We start from the raw sequence: 19,551 nt of genomic DNA, 5'->3' as shown, positions 1-19,551 counted from the left end.
CTGAAAGGGACACCTAGTATTCTTAAGACCAGCTAACACCCAACCAAGATTCTATCCTGAAGTTAGTTTCCTTTGAAATATTTTGGAATAGTTTATCTTTTGTTTTTGGAAGACACCTAATGTGTTGGGGAACAACTTAGAAGTGCCTTGTATGAGGACAGGCCAGGTCACCACTGGCAGACCATCCCTGGCTATCTTTTGAAGCTTGTCAGTCAGACTTGAGAACCGTTCCCAGTGATTTCTTGTTGTGTCTTCTGTAAGGGAGTGGGAGGGTTAGATCCAGGGAATCATTCTCGTCATGAGTTGGAAGAAAAACTTTATTCACAATTCCTCCTCCACATTCATTATCCTGCTCCGCGTACCTGAAGCAGCCCCTGATGACTCCCCCCTGATGTGTTCTGAGCAGCATCTTCCCATGAAGTAGACTTATGCCAGAAAGACAAATGAAGGTATCAAGTGCATGATGTGTTCTCAAACACATTTGGCTTTATTGCTAACATCTCCTAAGAAACATAACTGAGAACTAAACCTGAAACAGAGCAATTTAGTTCACTGTGTCGATACCATGCTGGAGACAGAGAGGCCCCGTTTGCCCTTATAAAAACGTTATGAGTGCTTATGTTCATAATAGTGCAGTTCATTATTGATCAGTACCTTACAGTTGAGAAGTGTAGACTCATTGCCACGGAGCTTTTGTGTGTGCAGTAACCTTAGTGAGGACGCAGTGAGGAGGGATGGAGCGTGGGAAGCTCGCCGTAGGAACTGGCATTCTGGGAAGAGAGCCCTGCTCCCAGTTGCTAGGACACATGGGATCACATACACATGCACACATAAAATATAATCAGAAAATGGAATGAGGCTTGCTTACATGTTACATTGACTTGGCTTTAGCATTTTATGACCATTGGTCAAGCGTAAAGAAAGGGCACACCCCCTTCTCTCTCTGCCTTCCCCCTCTGATACATTTTGTAAAGCCAATTATATGTTTTGTAGAGCATGCTATGACTATGGTGTGGTGTGAGGGGTACCTCAGTGAGTCCATGCTGAGACATCCCTCCCCATTAGCATTTTAGCTTATCTCCTTCTCTTCCTGAATACAAATAATTTGATAGACAGACAACCAAGAGAGATTTCATTAAATAATGGGCCATAGGACTGGTCTAATATAGAATAGAGTTTATTTGGGGGCTTGAGAAAGGGAGTTAAGAAGGGAGTAGAGGTAGAAAAAGAGAGAGGACAGAGAAAAACAGAGAGAAAGAGAGAAGCAGAGCAGAGCAGCAGGGAACACATGGAGAGAGAGGAGGGAAGGGGGATGGGGTGGGGAGAGATGGAGAGAGAGAAAAGGGTCAGAGAGGAAGGGGTCAGAGAGAGAGGGAGAGACAGATAAACAGACAGGCAGGGGTCAGGAAGAGCAAAGGGTCAGAGAGAGAGAAAAGAGACCTGATAGTCCTTTTCATGGCTAGCCAGGCCTACCTAGCTGTTGCTAGGTAACTGTTGGGCGGAGCCTAGAAGGAATGCTGCTAACACCCTCCTTCCTCTTTCCTTCTTCAGCTTCCCTCTTTCTCCTTTCCTTCCTCCTCTTTCCTTCTTCGGCTTCCCTCTTTCTCCTTTCCTTCCTCTTTCCTTCTTCAGCTTCTCTCTCTTTCTCCTTTCCTTCCTCCTCTTTCCTTCTTCGGCTTCCCTCTTTCTCCTTTCCTTCCCCCTCTTCTCCCTTTGTTCTTCTTTCTCTCTCCTCCCCCACTCTTCCATCTGAAGTCACACAGCATCCAGAGCTTGAGACATCCCATGTTCCTAGGTATCAGATCTCCCATGGGAGTCATAAACTTAAGTCTTGGAACTTTTTAGGAAACTCTCTGTTGTGTTGGTCCCAGCTTCTATCCAAGTCCTGGGCAGTAAAGAGACCAAGCTGAGTTGATCCTCTGTTAGGTGCCTCAGTAAAACTGAAGTCATAAAATGGTCAATAAAAACAACCAAAAAAGATAGTTTCAGTACAATCAACCAAGGGGACAAGTCGGCAAGGACAGGCATAGAAGTCCCCACCTTTCATGGGGAGGGCAAGTAGCTTTGAAATGTTGAAGTTTTCTTTAGTTTTTTGAGACAGAGTTCCATGTATCCTAGGACAGCCTTAAACTCACTCTGTAGCCAAGGATAGCCCTTAAACTTCTCCTTCCTCTGCCACTTCCCTTCCTGAGTCCTGACATTTCACATGGAAGCACACCTGGTCACGAGGTGACACCTGTGGATTCGAGCCTGTGAGACAGGTGAGCATCCAGCCAACTGAGTTAGGTCCTCAGTCTGGGTCCTTTCACTTTTGCTCGGCGTTGCTACCTTCACTAACCTTTGCTGCCTGTAAAGCCACGCTGTCTGCCTAGCTCTGTGCAGCCCACTTCAGCTTTAGGAGGCAATGGTATTGGCTCCTGAGTTGCTAAAGATCAGCCCCTCAGCACTTTCCCTTACATTTGATTCTTATACCCCCTTTGTTCCTCGGAATCATCACAGGGCAACTCCTGAGTAACTTTGAGTTCCTGAGATTTTTGGAGACCAGATCAAGAAAGCCCCTGGTGTGGTTGGAATATGTCCCACAGGGTTGGGAACTTAATCCTCCTGACATTAAATGGAGGGACTTCCTGATGACTGCTTCTCCAATGCTTAGTGGGAGATGGCTGTGGTCAGAACAGATACGTGATAAAGGATGAGTTGGCCCACTAAGTCTGACCTGTGAGTGCAAGGGCATAGCTTTCCTGCCCCTTTACCTGTGCCAGGAGATAAAGCAAGCAGCAAGGGTTAAGTGGTCAAGGGTGCATTGCTCAACCTCAGCCTCCATACTGAAGAGTGAAAGACATTGGGGATGCGGTCTCAGGCAAAGGATGGAACTGCTCTGTAACTGCTGTCAAGACTGGGCGATATGCACAGGGTATGGCTTCAATCGCCCTGTGCTTCAATCGCCCTGTGCTTCAATCGCCCTGTGCATAACCACGTTTTAATTTTGTTTTGGATCTTCTAAGCTCTGAGTAGAATCTCCAGTTTGTCTAGTTTCTGGCAATATTCAGTTTTAGCTAATTGATATGCTTTTCATGGTTACAGAGACTGAGCATTTTAGAACACCACTTCATTAAAGCATTAAAAATACTGTGGGCTCAGTAATTTCATTTACTGGGTCAATAACCCATGGTATCTAGGAGAAGATTTAACATAGCTTTAAAATAATTATTCAAACAAGATAAGGATTTCAAACTATAATTACCATACCAGTAAAGGAGCTGGGGACTCCAGAGTCAGATAAATATTATATCTAAATCTTAGTTTTAGTTCTTAAAACTCACAGGGCTTCCATTCATCTGATAGTAGAGATTGTGAGAATCTTCTCGTTTTTAGCATGCATACAGCCTGGTCATAGAAATTAAAGTTTTTGCTTAAGAATCAAAAAGGTGCTTGCAAATAAACAAGCAGAACAAGCGCTCTGCTGGGGCTCCTCTGCAGACTTCTCATTTAGCTTTGCTTTCTAGGAATTTATATTTTTGTTGATACTATACATTATATTTCCCCCTCTCTTTTTCCTGATGTACTGTTAGTGAGTTTGTCTAACCATGTCACACTTGGGCAGCTACCGTCTTATAAACTCTTAGTAATTCTAACGTTTTCTCCCAGACTGTTGTATTTCTATCTATGGATGCTGAGGATGGCTGACTTTCTATTTTGACTTTACATCAACATCTTTCCTCACTCAGTTGCCTGGTTTCCTTTGTTTCTTGGTACTAATGACAATATGTGTGCATCAGAATCTTGTAGTTATAATCTAAAACACTGTCTCATGTTTCCCTGTGAAGTGGGAAGGGAGAGCTTCCAGATCCATTCCTGAAATGTGGAAATCAACACGTGGAACAAACTTCACATGGGATGAACTTTCATCCTGGTACAGGAGGAAGCTAGAAGTGGGTATCAGATACACTGGGACAGGAACTACAGATGTTCTTAACCTATTGATGAGTGATTCCCTGATCGTTAGTGGTGGCATATTGAGCATCTTTGTCCCTAGCTGAGAGCAACATTGCTATGTCACTGAGAACATGCATGTACCAGTTTTCTTGTTCCCTATGAAAAGCCTGGATCGTGTATTAGAGCTCATCCTGAGCTATCTCCCTGGAGGGGAAGGAAATAATCCATAGAGAAGTGACCTCTAAAGCTGGAGCTTGTTCGGTGTTTCCTACTTGCAACAGTAGATCATGAGTTGTGGCCCTTACGCAGGGCCTCAGTGGAAATCTTGGAGTTTACGAAGGCTCTTCTTTGTCTCCCCTGGTTGAGCTAGTAGGATCCTTTTGCAGCATGCCTCAGGATTATACAGTCTGTACCTTTGAGGACCTTCAATTCAAGGGAAATGTGTCATCTATGGCAACGGAGAGCACAGCTTTGTGTTGGCTGTGGTAGAATTATTTCTTGACATTAACGTTTTTATGCAGCCTCATATTAAGTTTTATGTCTTGATATAATGCCACCAGGTAGAAACCAAAGCAAATGCCACATTCCAAATCCAGAGAGAGTTGGAGCCAAACAGTGGGTTATCAAATCCGTAGTTTTATGTGCTGTTCCTCGTCACGGGTGATTTACACCCACAGCTCTGGAAGCTGCAGGAGCTGCACCATGCAGCTTTGTGGGGGGACAAGGAAGCGAGCCTGGCAGCCTGGCTTGGCTGAGCAGATTTCTCTCTAGAACAATCTTCCCATTCTTGGCACACAGAGGTGACTCGAAGAAGATGGAAACGGCTTGCTTAATCACTCCTGAAACAAGGGAAGAATTAAAATACATTTTTTAGTTTGTCAAGCAATAAAAACAATGCCAGATTGTTAATGTGTCTTTTGTACCCTCACTTGAAGGGCCTTAAAGAACACGGAAGGAGAAGAAAGGCAGAATCTATTCCCCGATGGTGTCATTATACATGGTGCAGCTTCTAAGACTAAAACTCGAAAGATGCAGGGGAGACGTGAAGCTGTAAATGACAGCAGAGAGAGAGAGACTGTCCCCAGGGTTAATCCAACGTGCTTTGTTCTGATTCATTCAAACTGGGTGATGAAGAGCAAAAATCTCATTTGTCTCACCATTAAAGTAGTAAATTAGCAATCATTGAGTCCCTAATTGTCCTGTAAGACACTGAAGGTGCAGGAGTGCCAGCTCCCCATTTGAAGATCACGTTGCTTCCTCTGAAGTGAAGCAACCATTAGGGTTGTGTAAAGCAATGCTTTTAATAATTTAGGCTGGTTAGATTCAAACACAAAGGGTTTTTGGTTTTTTTTGTTCTTTGTCCTGAAATATTTATCGAAGCTCCTGGTTTTATTTGATGTGGACAAGTTTCGTTTCAGGTTCCAAGCTGTAAATGGAAATTCCTATCCAGCACGTGGGTGAGATAGAGAGCAGGTGAGAGTTCTTGGCGAGTCTCTTCCCAACCATCTCTACCAGCTGCTAGGACCTGGCGTTCTCAGCATCGGTCAAGTTTCCTTTAGTTCTTTGGTGACCTTTTCTAATCCTGACTGTTTCATAATTTAATGTTTTGACCTTTGTTTTCCACAGAGCGATGTTAGTGATGTATGCAGAGATTTAATGACTGGAAGTAGCTGACAGGTGACCTTTCGTCCATGATATTCCTTTTTGCCGGGGAAACCACACTGTTTTGTAGGTTTTATTTCACAGATTTTAATTGTCTGTAAGCTTGTTCAGAGGGAAAAGGAGTAAAGGTTAAGTATTTCATTCTTCATACTGATTAAAATGTAAAAGGGTTGGCAGTTGTCCCAATATATCATTCAAAAAGGGTAGAGCAATCCATCTGCTTCACACTGGGAGGAAAGTGACAGAATTCTCCAGAAGGGTTGGTGGGGAGGATGAAAGGAGACTTAGAAAAGTGGGCTAGCCCACCCACCTGGGTGAAGACAGCAGGTGTGTCCTGTGTGTGCACACTCATGTGAAGTGAGCTAGCCCACCCACCTGGGTGAAGACAGCAGGTGTGTCCAGTGTGTGCACACTCATGTGAAGTGAGCTAGCCCACCCACCTGGGTGAAGACAGCAGGTGTGTCCTGTGTGTGCACACTCATGTGAAGTGAGCTAGCCCACAGTGAGCTAGCCCACCCACTTGGGTGAAGGCAGCAGGTGTGTCCAGTGTGTGCACACTCAGGTGAGGTTTGGTGGAGGCAGGCAGAAGCAGGGAAGTGGAAGGGCTAACTAAAAGAGAAAAGCCGCTTTTTCCAGGTAAAATGCCAGTCAGGTTGGCGAGTGAGGCTTTGGGCTTCCCTTCTTCCTTCTCTCCCTCCCCAGTCCCTCCCTCCACTCCTTCTTGTTTTCCCTTTCTTACTTCCATCACCTCTCTTCTTCCCGTCTTGTCCTTCCCTTCCCTTTCACTTCCATTTTAACCAAGCGAGGGACCATTTGGAAATACAATGGTAAAGTGATGTCTAGAGTCCCTATACACTAGAGTCTCTAGACACATTGTATAAGCTCAGGGACCTGGGGCTGATTATTATAACACCATGAACTCACAAAGATAGAAGAACACACGCATCGCCCCTCCCTCTCATCCTATCTAGAGCCCGGGACCTTCTCAGCGGATGCATTCGCCTGTGCTTGCAGTCTTCTGCATTTAAAAAGCAACCCAGTTTTGTGCCTGTCAAATACACATGCTTATAATGCAGGGATGGAATTGGAACCACACACACTGAAAAGCCTTCAGTGTTAAGTAGGGCATCTTCGTGTCTGGAGGGGGGAGTGGCTCTCAAGTTAGAGAATCACTTGAGCTCTTAGCCACTGTGCTCTTCTGAAGTGGATGCACATGAGGGAAGCTTTGGGAAGGGAGAGCGTCCTAGTGGTGATGGAGAACAGTCTCCAGCAGCAGCATCCGCTGCGGGGCTTTTGTTTTTCTCCCAGACATTGATAGTACTCTCCTTGTTAGAAGAAGAAGAAAAAAATACAACTCAGTGCTCTTTCAAAAGAAATGGTTTGAAAGCAAACTGAATAAACAGATGTAAAGGACCATCCAAAATACAATAAAAATGTTCATGATTAGTTTATGACAGATTAAAATTTTAGCCATATTAGAAATGGAAAATGTGAAGGAAAAAAATCATGTTAAGTATTTTTAACATTTAAGGGCTGGCTATTGCTGTAGAAGAGAAGTGGCTTCCGTAATAGGCATGTCCCAGAGAATCTCCTGGGAATTCTCCACCCCCTGGCAGGGCATGGGAGAGGACTTGCAGGCCACAACTCTGCCTCACTTTCAGGAAACGCTTGCCTGTCGACGAATTCATTTGTGTAGTGTGTGTGTGTGTGTGTGTGTGTGTGTGTGTGTGTGTGAGAGAGAGAGAGAGAGAGAGAGAGAGAGAGAGAGAGAGAGAGAGAGAGTTTGTGCCTACGTGGTGAGTTTGTCATCCTTGGGTGGTGTTCCTAGGGAGCCGTCCACATTTTTCTGAGGCAGACTCTCCTAGACTCTTGATTGTCTTGGAACTTACCATGTATTCTAGGCCAGCTGTTGAGCTCAGGGTCACACTTTGGGTTGCTTCCCCGGCATTGGAATTAGAACATAGGTCTCCACATCTACTTTCTTATTGTCTATGTTGTTCTAGGGAATCAAGTCAGTCTTTCATGCTTGCACAGCAAGCACTTTCCCAGGCAAGCTTGCTCCCCTGCCCCACGAGTGACTGGTTTTTAACATAGTGCTGAATGAGGTTTGAAGTATTTGTGTATGTGATGATTATTTCCTATTATAGTTATTGTATTAATCAATTATGTTAATATCTAGAATATAGTAATGACTCATTTCTTGATACTGCTGTGAGTGTATCTCATGACACACAACATATGCCTTTTTTTGTATTATGAAAGCTATCTAGTGTCCATTGAACATCACATTTATCTTGATTTATTCAATTTTATAATAGAAAATGAGAATCAACTAAGTGAAAGAAAATCTATTTTGAGGGACTGCTTGTTGAATCCTAGCACTTAGGAAGCAGAGACTGAAGAATTTCTCTAACTTTGAGGCTACCCTAGTGTATATAGAGAATTCTTGGCCAGTTAGGGCTATGTAGCTAGTTTCTGTCTCAAAACAAAATGTCTGTTTTGAAATCCTGGCATCGTGACTCAGGCCTGTCTTCCTAAAACCCAGAAGACAGAGTCAGGAGGATTGCCCTAAGTTCAAGGCCAGCTGGGTTTACACAATGAGTTCCAAGTTAACCAGGGTGACATAGTGACACACTGCCTGAAAAACCAACAAGTCCACAGACTAAAACACCCATTTTTGAAGAACAAGTTTGATTAACTTAACAAATGCTGAAGAGATGGCCTGAATCGAGACAGGCGTCAGTCACGTCCGAGATGGACAGCTGTGCTCGTAATTCTCTCAGACAGTTTCCCCCTTGTGAGCTCATCTGCCTGCTGTGCCCAGTCAGCAAGGAAGAGCCGAAGGACCAAAGGTCGCTCTGGTGGGAGATGCCTTGCCTTCCCAGGCAAGTCCTCAGGCCTCTGACACAGCCTGGGATGGATACAGCAGACCATGGAACTCCCTACACATCAGAGCTGGGTAGGGAGATCAAAATTTGCCCTGATTAGAACCCAAAATGATTGATCCTTCAGAGCACCTTACACAGAGTAGCTGCGTGGAGAAGTCATTTGGTTGTCTACTAGATGTCACCAAACTTATTTATAAACACTGTTTGCCCAACCGAGTGTTTGTAACTAAGTATAATGGCCCGGAGTTGATATAATTTTGCAAGAAGAGGAAATGCCTAAAACAAATATAGGTCTGTTGCTATTTTATAAGTTGGTATTTTAGATCTCAAATAAAATAAAGTGTTTGGCATGTGTGGTTTTCTTCCTCTGTGTTTGTGGGGTCAGGAGACACACACACACACACACACACACACACACACACACACACACACATAGAGCAGGGGGCATGGAGGCTGGAGCTCACCAAGCAAGCTAAGCCAGTGAGCTCTTTGGATATGCCTGCTCCTGTGTCCTCAGCCCTAAGATTATAGGCATGTATCTCCAAACCCATTATTTTTAATCATTTATGTTAATCCCAGAATATTAAACTCCAAGCAAGCACTTCACCCTCCCCCCACTCCTGGGTTTTCTTTAACAGCGGGCATAGCTGCCAGAAAGGGATTAGTTAAATATATCTTGGGCTCTTCACCCAAGCAAAAGATTTTAAAAGACGTTTCGATATAGGAAACAAGATCTAAGGGGTGTATTATTTTTAATGGAAAAAAAAAGTAGAGACAATTCAACTGAAAAGAAGAATTTGAAATTAAGATGAAGGTTGATGAATTGGACCCGATAAATCTTAACAGACATCTCAGGAAATCCAGGCCCTCAATCTGGGGAGAGAGAGGCACCACTTATTGAGGCAGAACAAAGCCACAGAGACGTGTATACTACATTTGTACTCAAGCCTCCCCAATCAAACATAAACCAGCAGAGAGGCAGCAATGCTCTTTACAAAGAAAGCTGAGATCAAAAGACCTGGGGACAGAACTACAAAGGAGATGGGAATGACTAGGTGAGGCAGGCCATGGCCGGCCAACCCAGCCAACCACGAGTACCTGGTGTCTTCTTCCTTTCATCATGGATCATAGTAGTTTGACCATTCCTTCAAACACATGGCTGCATCCCGGGGCCATTCCAAGTCTTCTGGCAGCTCGGAGCTTCCAGTTCTGATTCGGGAGGTGTGTTACTTATCAGCTCCTGCTTCTCTGCCATTCTTAAAAATGGTTCTTGAAGCTCTGGTCAGTGGAGTGCTGAGCATGTGTGCCTTGCCCAGAAAGTCAGAGAGTTGGGACTGGGGCTGATAATGCACACAGGGAAGTCTCTAATGACTCTAGTCAGGGCGACACTGTCATCCAGTCAACAGTGAAAAGAAGTGGTTAGTGAAAACCTCCTCTACAGCCAAAGCCTCTGAGGGAAAGCGCTGCTCTCCTTCCTGCTCACATTTTTCACATAACAAACTGTTGGCCCCACTGTTGGCCCTTGAGTTGCTAGTCAGCTGCTGACCTCATAATCCGCACAGCTGTGGCTTCCCAGCGTTGTCATGGAACAGATTGGGATGTCTTAATGGATCACTTTCAGGGGTTACAATTGTCAAGTGAGACCAGCCTGCTGATTCTTATTAGCTAAATGAAGCCGTGTTACAGCAGAACTGGCTAATTCATTCTAATGGCTGGGAAATCCAAGCAAATTGCCACATTTTACAGAACACATCCAAGGCTGTTCTTGATGATTTTTTTTAGCTCTGTGCAGGCTGTACACCAAATATGGTTTTATTGTCCACTTAAGGACCTTGTTGGAATGGACAGTGGAATGTGGTTCTGCTGCCCATGTGCATGCTGATGATGTCAGAGCAAACCATGCAACACTTGGTGTAACAGGTACTGATTTGTACCAATCACAGTGATCTCAGAGAACTCGGTCGTGAGTAGTGGCTGTTAATCAAGCCCTACCAAAAACTGCAAAAAGATTGCGCTCTTCCATGCCGTCTGAAAGAATGTTGGTGTCTAAAGGACAAGGAAACACCTTAGACCACATCTGATCCCCAAAGTCACTCTCGTGAGCCTTCATTTAAGAAAGTTTTTGTGGTGGAGCTGGTCTAGAACCCATGTCCAAGTGTCCTAATATATTCCTTCACTTTGGGTGGACTTCTAACTTAGCGTCTGGTCTTCCTGCTGCTTTCTGCACTTTGTCAAGGTGCTATTCAAGTTCTTTATCACAAACATGTTTGTGCAGTAGTGCAACAGGATGCCAGATTAACCTCAGGTTCTCTAGATCACTGAGGATGTCCTTGAACTCATGACCCTCCTGCCTCTGCTTCTCAAACACTTAGATTGCAAGCATCCGTCACCATGCCTGTTGACCATAGAGGTATTTTTTAAAATAAGTGTTTTCATTGTATCTGTGCACGCATGTATTTTAGAAGTATACCATGTCTGTGCCAAGTGCTCACAGAGGCCACAGTTAGGTACAGGACTCCATTGAACCAGAGATCCAGATGGCTGAGCCACCATGTGGGTGCTAAGCACTGAGTCACTGCTCTGTTCAAGAGCAAGAAACACTCGGAATCTCTGAGACATCTCTGCAGCCCTGATTGAAATACTTTAAGTCATCTCACAAATGGACTAGTGTGGGTCCAACAGGTCATGGTCTTCCTGATACTTAGTTGTGACAACTTACACGGATGCATTTGCTAGTGTATATGTGCGACAGGAGTAAATAGAGACCAAAGGAAACAAGTTTATCAAACACCATAACTGTTGGCTCCAAAATGCTCCAGGATGTACAAAGATGTTTATGAAAGTCCTTGTAAATAGTAGAACATAAATCAGGCAATCAGAGCAGGCAGATAGATACACTATGGCATAGCTGTGTAGTTGAGCAATGAGCAGATACTAAAACCATCTCTAAGGATTAGTTACTGACATGGGAAAGACCAACATGAAAATGAAAGAAACACAAAGATGCCTAGTCGTGTAAAGCTAATTTTTCTACCTGCCCATAACAGTCCACATAGAAAAAGGACAATGTGGTGAAATATTTGTGAACATTGTTGAGTGCTAGAAATGTGAATAACATTAACTCTACCCTTTTTTAATTTTTCAAGCTCTTCATAGTGAGCCTGTACTACTTTAATAATCAAGGCAGGACAACCATTTAAAGCAGTTTGAGTAGGTTTGTTAATAGACAATGTAGTATTCTTTACTTAAGGCATCATCCCCTTGCCTACCCTGGAAACAGACTCTTGGTTTCCCTCCCTGGTTTTATTCTTAGAAACCTTCCTTTCATCCTAGATGGAAGCTGTGCTAGTCTCAAGTGGCTGTGGTGGAAGCCTGACATTACTCTTGACTCATCTCCCCTCAAACCTGCTTCTCACACGTTCAGAATATACCCAGAAACATGTCAGCCTCTCTGCTTACCCTTAACCACCTCTTGTCTTCTCATCACCCTCTCTCTCTTCTCTGTGGGAACAATCGCCTGCTCTCCCTGTTTCAACCTTCTTCTCTTACGGTCCGACTTTCCATGTAATGGCCAAATTTGTTAAGACACAGTTCAGGTCATCCATTTCTCTTTCGTCAAAGCTCTCCACTGCACAGGAAGCCAGAGGACCCAAATAATGCACCGTGGCCTCCTTTCTACACCCAGGACCTACTCGCTGTCTGCATGGGCCCTGCTGAGTGATTCCATCTTCATTGCTGTCTCCTGCCTCAAAGGATCTGCAGTAGCTTTGCTTTGCCAACCACACTAGAGTCGGCCTCCATGTCTTTGAGTCATTTCCACCCGGCAATGGCCAGTGATTTCACCTCACCCATTCATTCTCTCAGCAGTGCCTTTCGGACATTTCTTCATGGCTCCCAATGCACACTCAGACACACTCACATGCACACACAGACACACTCACATGCATGTGCACACTTCCAAAGTTCCCATGTTGTATACATTTCTCATTTGTGACCTGACCACCTTCTAATGTATTGTGCGGGATGCTGATGCATTTACTGTGTGCATGTATAGAAGTGCAGCTTAAATGTGCGTTTCTTTCCATCTGCTGTGGGGTAGGCACCCAGACACTGCTGAGCAGAGTGCCACCAACAGGAAAGGTGACCAGCTGCAACTGTGTGGTGATTGTCCAAGTGGCTTTTCTGGATTGCTTTCCCTGCCTTTTTTTCCTTACCCTGATTGCCACAGCTGGACTGAGCTGGCTGATTAGCTGACCTTTCCCCTTGATTGCACTTTCTCTCCATCTAAATCAACAGTTCTAAGCTAAACGGGAAAGCCTGTTGTTTCCTAGTATTTGGCTCAATTGTCAGACTCTTTTTAAAAAATTACTTCTTCGAGAGTGTCATGTGTGTTTTGACTATATTTACCCTCACCCCCAGCTATTCCTAGGCCCACTTCTCTTCCCTGTCCACCCCTAACAATAGAGTTATGAACAGTTTTTAGTTGCTGGGGAGGGAGAGAGAGTTTTTTCTAAGAGTGTAGCCTGGTAAATCAAATGAAAGACCATACATCTGAGAATATTTGGGTACCACAAATTGGTTTCTAAAGATTTAAAAAAATAAAAGAATATAAAGTGTTCAGACTCTTAATTGATTGTTTTAAACTCATATCTTTCATTTTCTACTTTAACAACTTGAGCTGCTAATAAATTCCTACTGAAGTCAGAGGCAAGGCATTATCTTACAGGAGCTCACTGTCTAGATCGCAAATAGAACCAGAGTAAAGGTAGGGCAGGACCCTGTATGAGAGGAGCTCTTCTCCAGTAGGTGCAAAATTCGTTGGGTTCAAGCTCAGGACCAAAACCATGTAGTCTTATGGTGGGTGAGAAGGATGCCAAAGTATTTCTTTTTCTGTTTTGATGATGGAGTAATGTCTTCCCGTGGGAAGACATAGCAACAGTAATGTGTGTGGCTATTTTAGAAGCCAAGGAAACAGGATAATGCTAATAGCTGTGAGCCCTTAGTGTGAGTTAGAAGGTTGATATTTAGTGGGCTAACATGGCTTAGAGGTCTAGACTGTGTACTGCTCTTGCAGGAGACCTTAGCTTGGTTCCCAGTGCCCACATCGGGATGTTGCAACAGCCTAGCACTGCTGAGGGGATCTCATCTCTTCTCTTGGCCTCCATAGGCATTTGCATGAACATACTCACACACAGAGAAACACACATATACAAACATAATGAATAAATAATAATAAAATAAATCTAAAATAAAGGAGCTCTAGACTTAGAAGATATAGGCTTAGAAGTTCTTATTCAGAGGATCCAGATTTCGAAGGTACGGGCTTGGCTCAACCACTGGAACTGGTATTAAGTACTCGCCCTGGACATCAGTGTTTTGCTTCCAAGTCTTTGTTAGTTCCATGCAGAGTTATTCAGTCTCGAATGACTGTATACATGTCTTTCCGTGTTCTCAAGAGAGGCCTAACCTTGTCCGTGTAAAACTGACACAGTCCCAGAGGCACATTAACAGGATGACTTGGAGAATTTTAGACATCAGCCTAAGGCTTTAGTTGTCTTAAGTGGGTCCTGGCTGTGTCTCCTTCACGTGATCATCAGCTGCCACCTACCGGTGCATACATACCACCAAAGTTCAAAATGCATGCCTCGGTATGTACCACTGGAGTTTCTTTTATAGCCACCATCCTTATCCTAGAAATCAAGAGCTTCATACTTTCTTTTGTCACTGGAAATTGTGGGTCTAAATGTATAAAACTCATCATTTAGAGAGAAAGGAATGACTATCTCTCCACATCATTTTAAACTACCGTGGGGATACAGAAAGTCGAGTCACCTTTTCAACAGGATGTATTTACTTTTCTAATCAAAGCATGGGTTCAATAAAGGCTACACATGGAGCAGAGGCTGTGGATGGAGGTGTGCCAGAGGTAACTTCACACTCAGTGATTGTACAGTAGTGACATTTTGGTTCCTCCAGAACCCATGTGACCTCACTCTTTGTCTCTTCTCTTTTTCAGCCTTTGCGGCTGAACTGTAACCATTGTGCCGTCGTGTCAAATTCAGGTCAGATGGTCGGGCAGAAGGTAGGGGAAGAGATAGACCATGCATCCTGCATCTGGAGGATGAACAACGCCCCCACCAAGGGGTTTGAAGAAGATGTCGGCTACATGACAATGGTCCGAGTTGTGTCACATACCAGTGTCCCTCTCTTGCTGAAAAATCCTGACTATTTTTTCAAGGAAGCAAGCACGACCATTTATGTCATCTGGGGCCCTTTCCGCAACATGAGGAAGGACGGTAATGGCATCGTGTACAACATGTTAAAGAAGACGGTCGATGCCTATCCGAACGCGCAGATCTATGTGACCACGGAGCAGCAGATGACTCACTGTGATAGAGTGTTTAAGGATGAGACGGGGAAGGACAGGTGAGTCCTCTGAGACAGCCGAGTTGACTTTTACTGTCCTTTACGGTGCATCTTGCCGAGTCCTTCTGCTAGCCGTCAAGTGAACAGACCACTCGGTGTTTGCGATCATTAAGATTATGTCATGAGCCAACATGGAGGTCCCTTTAATTCTGCTTGCACTGCCTTCTGTTCTCTCCATTTTAATAGGGTTGAGGCTCTGAGAAATGGTGGATAGTTCTCCAGGATGGCTTTAGATCTCTTCCTATGTAGCTCAGTTTGATATTGATTAAATTGGATTTTTGGCTTGAAGAAGTCTTTACTACAGAAATACTCAGGAATTTCAGGATTTTAATGCATGGAAATTATGGCTCTTCCTTTCCTCTGAGACGAGAGATAGAACAGACTATTGACCTTCTAATAATTGCACAGCTCTTACATACCCTGTGTTCTTGAACGCTGCACATTAGTATCGAATATACTAAGCAGAATACTGTATTGAACTTATGACTGGGGCTGGAGAAATGGCTCAGTAGTTAAGAGGACTGACTGTTCTTCCAGAGGTCCTGAGTTCAATTCCCTGCAACCACATGGTGGCTCACAACCATCTGTAATGAGATCAGATGTTCTCTTCTGGTGTGTCTGAAGACAGCTACAGTGTGTTCACATACATAAAATAAATAAATAAATCTTTTTTTAAAAAGGAAATTATATACTACTTAAAAACTATCAGGATTAGGTTCTTTTTTTTTTTTTTTACATATTTTCTTTATTTACATGTCATATGTTATCCCCTTTCCCAGTTTCCCCTCCAAAAATAAATTAAAAAAAATAAAAATAAACAAAACCACCACCACCACCAACAACAACAACCCTGTTCCTTCCCCTGTCCCCCTGCTCACCAACCCACCCTCTCCTGCTTCTTGGCCCTGCCATAGAGCCTTCACAGGGCCAAGGTCCTCTCCTCCCATTGATGACTGACTTGGCCATCCTCTGCTACATATGCTGCTGGGGCCATGCGACCCACCATGTGTACTCTTTGGTTGGTGGTTTAGTCCCTGGGAGCTCTGAGGGTACTAGTTAGTTCATATTGTTGTTTGTCCTAAGGGGCTGAAAACCTCTTCAGCTCCTTGAGTCCTTTCTCTAGCTCCTTCATTGGGGACCCTGTGCTCAGTCCAATGGATGGCTGTGAGCCTCTACTTCTATATTAGTTATGTACTGTCAGAGCCTCTCAGGAGACAGCTATATCAGGCTCCTGTCAGCCAGCACTTGCCAGCATCCACAATAGTGTCTGGATTTGATGATTGAATATGGGAAGGATTTCTAGGTGGAGCAGTCTCTGGATTGTCCTTCCTTCAGTCTCTGCTCCATAGTTAGACTTTTCAACTCCCTCCATGGGTATTTTGTTCCCCCCTTTTAAGAAGAAATGAAGTATCCACACTTTGGTCTTCCTCCTTCTTGAATTTCTTGTGAAAGAGACATGCAGTATAAATACCCTTCAGTCATTTATCCAAAACCCAAGCTACCTTTGTGTGTTGTGTGTGCTTTTCTGTCCTGGACCACCCTCTTTGCTTGAACCTACCTCTCATTCCCCTTCTCCCCACGTTCCTCTTCCTCTCCTAGCTCCTTCATATCCAAACCTCTCAGGCAGCTCTACCCATCTGCTGGTTTTTCTGTCTCTTTACAGAGACAACCAGTATAAGAGAGGGAAGCAAAAATGACAAACCGATCAATCTTGGCTGATGTCCCACACTAAGAAAGAATTGCTGAAGAAGATCAGGAAACCTGTGCCTGGAGTTTTAAATTATATGTGAATTTTGCTTATTTGTGCAATACCATGAATAAATTGAGCTTCAAGTATAATTGCAGTACTAACATTCTGATTTCCTTAATATGCATGCCTGTCTTTTACTACTCAATATTATTGAATAGGAAGTTGTAACTATTAGGCATGTGCTTGCAGGGAGTTGGGGTTTGCTGTCTCCAGGTGTAATTTTACTGCTTGTTCTCTCTCTCTCTCTCTCCCTCTCTCTCTCTCTCTCTCTCTCTGATAGACCAATGGTCCTATTGATAATGTGGACTGATTTTCACTGAGCATTTATTTTCTACTTCCAAGCCCTTAAAATACAACTTCACCTGAAATGTGAAACAGAGCAACACTCTATCACAAGCCCCTCTTCTGCAAGAAGAACCTCGTAGGTTAGATCTAAATTAGTGTGGCATAAGGCAATTCAAGGAGACAGGCAATGGAGATAGGCAGATCTGGCTTTTGCAAGAACTGCACTCTCATATAGCACCGTTCTGTACAAACGTGACCCTCCTCCAGGGGCTCCTGAAACCTCTGGTCTCTCACTAGCCCCGAGCAATGCAATTAATTAGATGTATTTGGTTTTTCATTACTACGCTCCCTTAGGGTATCCCTCAGTTACAATGGTGCGCCCGGGGACCATTTGGGGGATCAGAGAAGAACTTACTGTGCCGTTTGGTCCTGGAGCTCATGCATGTTGGCCTTTGCTGTGAGCTTTCAGAGGCACTGTAACAGATGTGAGGTTGTAGAACAATTAGCAAGTAGCATCGGGAGGTGTTTTCTGTGTCTGTGATGGGAAAAACTGCTTATTGCTATCTTGGCAAAGTTAATTTGCAGATATCTATCATCGGGGTTACTAAAGCTAAGTTTCTTTTAAAGGTCAAATGATTTTATGGTACATTTTTCTTTTTTTTTTTCCTTTTCTTCTTAGTATCATTTCCCTAGCTTCCACAGACAGGGGAATTAAAGTGCACAGGTTCTTCAGGACTCTGTAGAAGGTTGACAGGTAGAATCAGGCTACTCAGCTTGCTGTTGGCCAAAATGACCTCAAAGGCTTCCATCTCTACTAGGACTTACATCTAGCCTTGCTTGTGCTGAGTGTAATGATTTTCGTTGTTCTCTGGCACACAATGCCAGCTTTTAGAAAATATCTCTGAGTATGTGGATATGTGTCATGCACATGTTCACAGGGGGAAACCGGAGGTAGGACTCCGGTCACTGGAGACCTTACTATATGAGACCTGCTCTTTTATCGAGCCAGTGGTTACCATTTCAGCTAAGCTGACTGAGCAGTGGCTCACAGGAATCAGTTCTGGGCTTGCAGACATTCAGGGCCAGGCCAGCTTTTACATGTGTTTGAAGATTTCAACTGAGGCTTGGGTGTACAGTCATGGTTCTTAAACACAGCCAAACTCACAGCCTCAACAATATCTTTTAAACACTTGTTATAAGAAAAATGTCACACTCGCAGAGCAGAGACTGGTCGTGTCTTCATCTCTGGAGAGCCAGCCCTCAGCCTGAGGAATTACTAACTCATGAACAGTCTTAGTTCAGCTGTACCCAACACACTTTCTCTTTCCCTAGGCATTATTTTAAAGCAAACCGTACACCTCATTGTTGTGTTCTGTCTTTAAATATTTCTGTATATTTTAAAAGACAAAAGAAAAACCCACATCATACATGGAAATGCGAACATGCCCTTCATAGCACTCTGTGTTTCCTTGGCTTGCAGTGGTTAACAGTTGTCTTGTACATGTGACTTAAGCATTAGCCTATGTTTCATGTATGGTAATTGCATGGTGTATTTCCAGTGTGTGTATTTACAGATAAAGCCACCTGGGTGTTTTACCATCTAGTTAGTTTTATTAACTTCGCCTCATGTTATTTCTTCTACATTGGTTTATATGCATTGAGAATGCCTGGATTCAGACCCAATTAGTATTTATTCCTTTGCCAAGAGCATCATGTGATACTTGTAATGGAAGTATACCTTACAGTTTTCTCTTTTTATGGTACAAACCACTAATGGTAACTGTCTGGAGTCAAGAGCCTATTAGGGTTATAGAACGGTGGTGTTTTATCTTCTCCTTTTTTTTTTTATAGAGAGAAAGTTGGCCGCATTTGGCAACCAGGAGATAGACGACAATACCAGCCTCTTACTGACTGGTTCCAATGCATCAGTTTCTTGGCACCCTCTGAACTGACTTACATGTTTATCACTTTTCATATTTACATGCTAACACTCAAGTGTGTCTGTATTTTAGTAATTTAATTGATTTTAAAGCATAGCTTATGACCCTATGTCTTGTTTTAGCCTTTGGGAACCTCTTCATTTTGGCTTAGCATGCCTTTGATGCTCAGTAGAGGCCATGAATGACTTTCCTCTTTCCTACTATTGTTGGGTCTTCAGTTCTCATTCACATGTACCTTCCCGCCTGTATTCAGACATTCGCCAAAGAGCCTTGATTCTGCTTGTTGCTAAAAGAACCTAACCATGGCACTGTGACATCCATTATGGCAAGGCTGGGTTTTTCTTTCTTGGCCTTTAGAGTGGGGCAGAGTGATGTGTTTATGAAAAGATAAAGAGAGGGTAGATATGTTCTGTGGAGGTGTAGTGAGGTATGGGGGAGGGGAGTGTCTCTGTGGGCCCATGCTGAGCCCTCCCCTCCCCTTGAGAGACCAGCCACAGGACAGCATAGTATAGAATAAAGTTTATTCAGGGCACGGGAGGGGAGTTAAGAGGGTAGTAGAGACAGAGAAAGTCAGAGAAAGAGAGAAAGAGAGAGGCAGAGAGAGAGAGACAGGGAGACAGAGAGAGACAGAGAAACAGAGACAGAGAGAGAGAAGGAGAAGAGG

The 19,551-nt window shown here is 43.8% G+C and overlaps 1 protein-coding gene and 1 long non-coding RNA gene across 13 annotated transcripts in view; one reads left to right on the top strand and one right to left on the bottom strand.

The window, feature by feature from the left end:
• The window catches only part of St6galnac3 (ST6 N-acetylgalactosaminide alpha-2,6-sialyltransferase 3), a 594,849-nt gene that overhangs the window by 364,024 nt on the left and 211,274 nt on the right, over nt 1–19,551 (top strand). For all 12 annotated transcript variants that reach the window (XM_031375907.1, XM_031375905.1, XM_031375911.1 and 9 more), the window contains one exon: nt 14,503–14,912. In XM_031375907.1, coding sequence (XP_031231767.1) covers nt 14,503–14,912 — 410 coding nt within the window. The remainder of the gene's footprint in view (nt 1–14,502; nt 14,913–19,551) is intronic.
• Nucleotides 4,553–10,006, bottom strand: LOC116093962. Its single transcript, XR_004119902.1, has 2 exons — nt 9,585–10,006; nt 4,553–4,775 (listed from the first exon to the last, which is right to left on the bottom strand). It is a non-coding gene; the product is annotated as an uncharacterized LOC116093962 (long non-coding RNA).

Source organism: Mastomys coucha, unplaced genomic scaffold, assembly GCF_008632895.1.
Source record: "Mastomys coucha isolate ucsf_1 unplaced genomic scaffold, UCSF_Mcou_1 pScaffold16, whole genome shotgun sequence".
Classification (NCBI taxonomy): Eukaryota; Metazoa; Chordata; class Mammalia; order Rodentia; family Muridae; genus Mastomys; species Mastomys coucha.
This window is presented reverse-complemented; position numbering and strand designations above follow the sequence as displayed.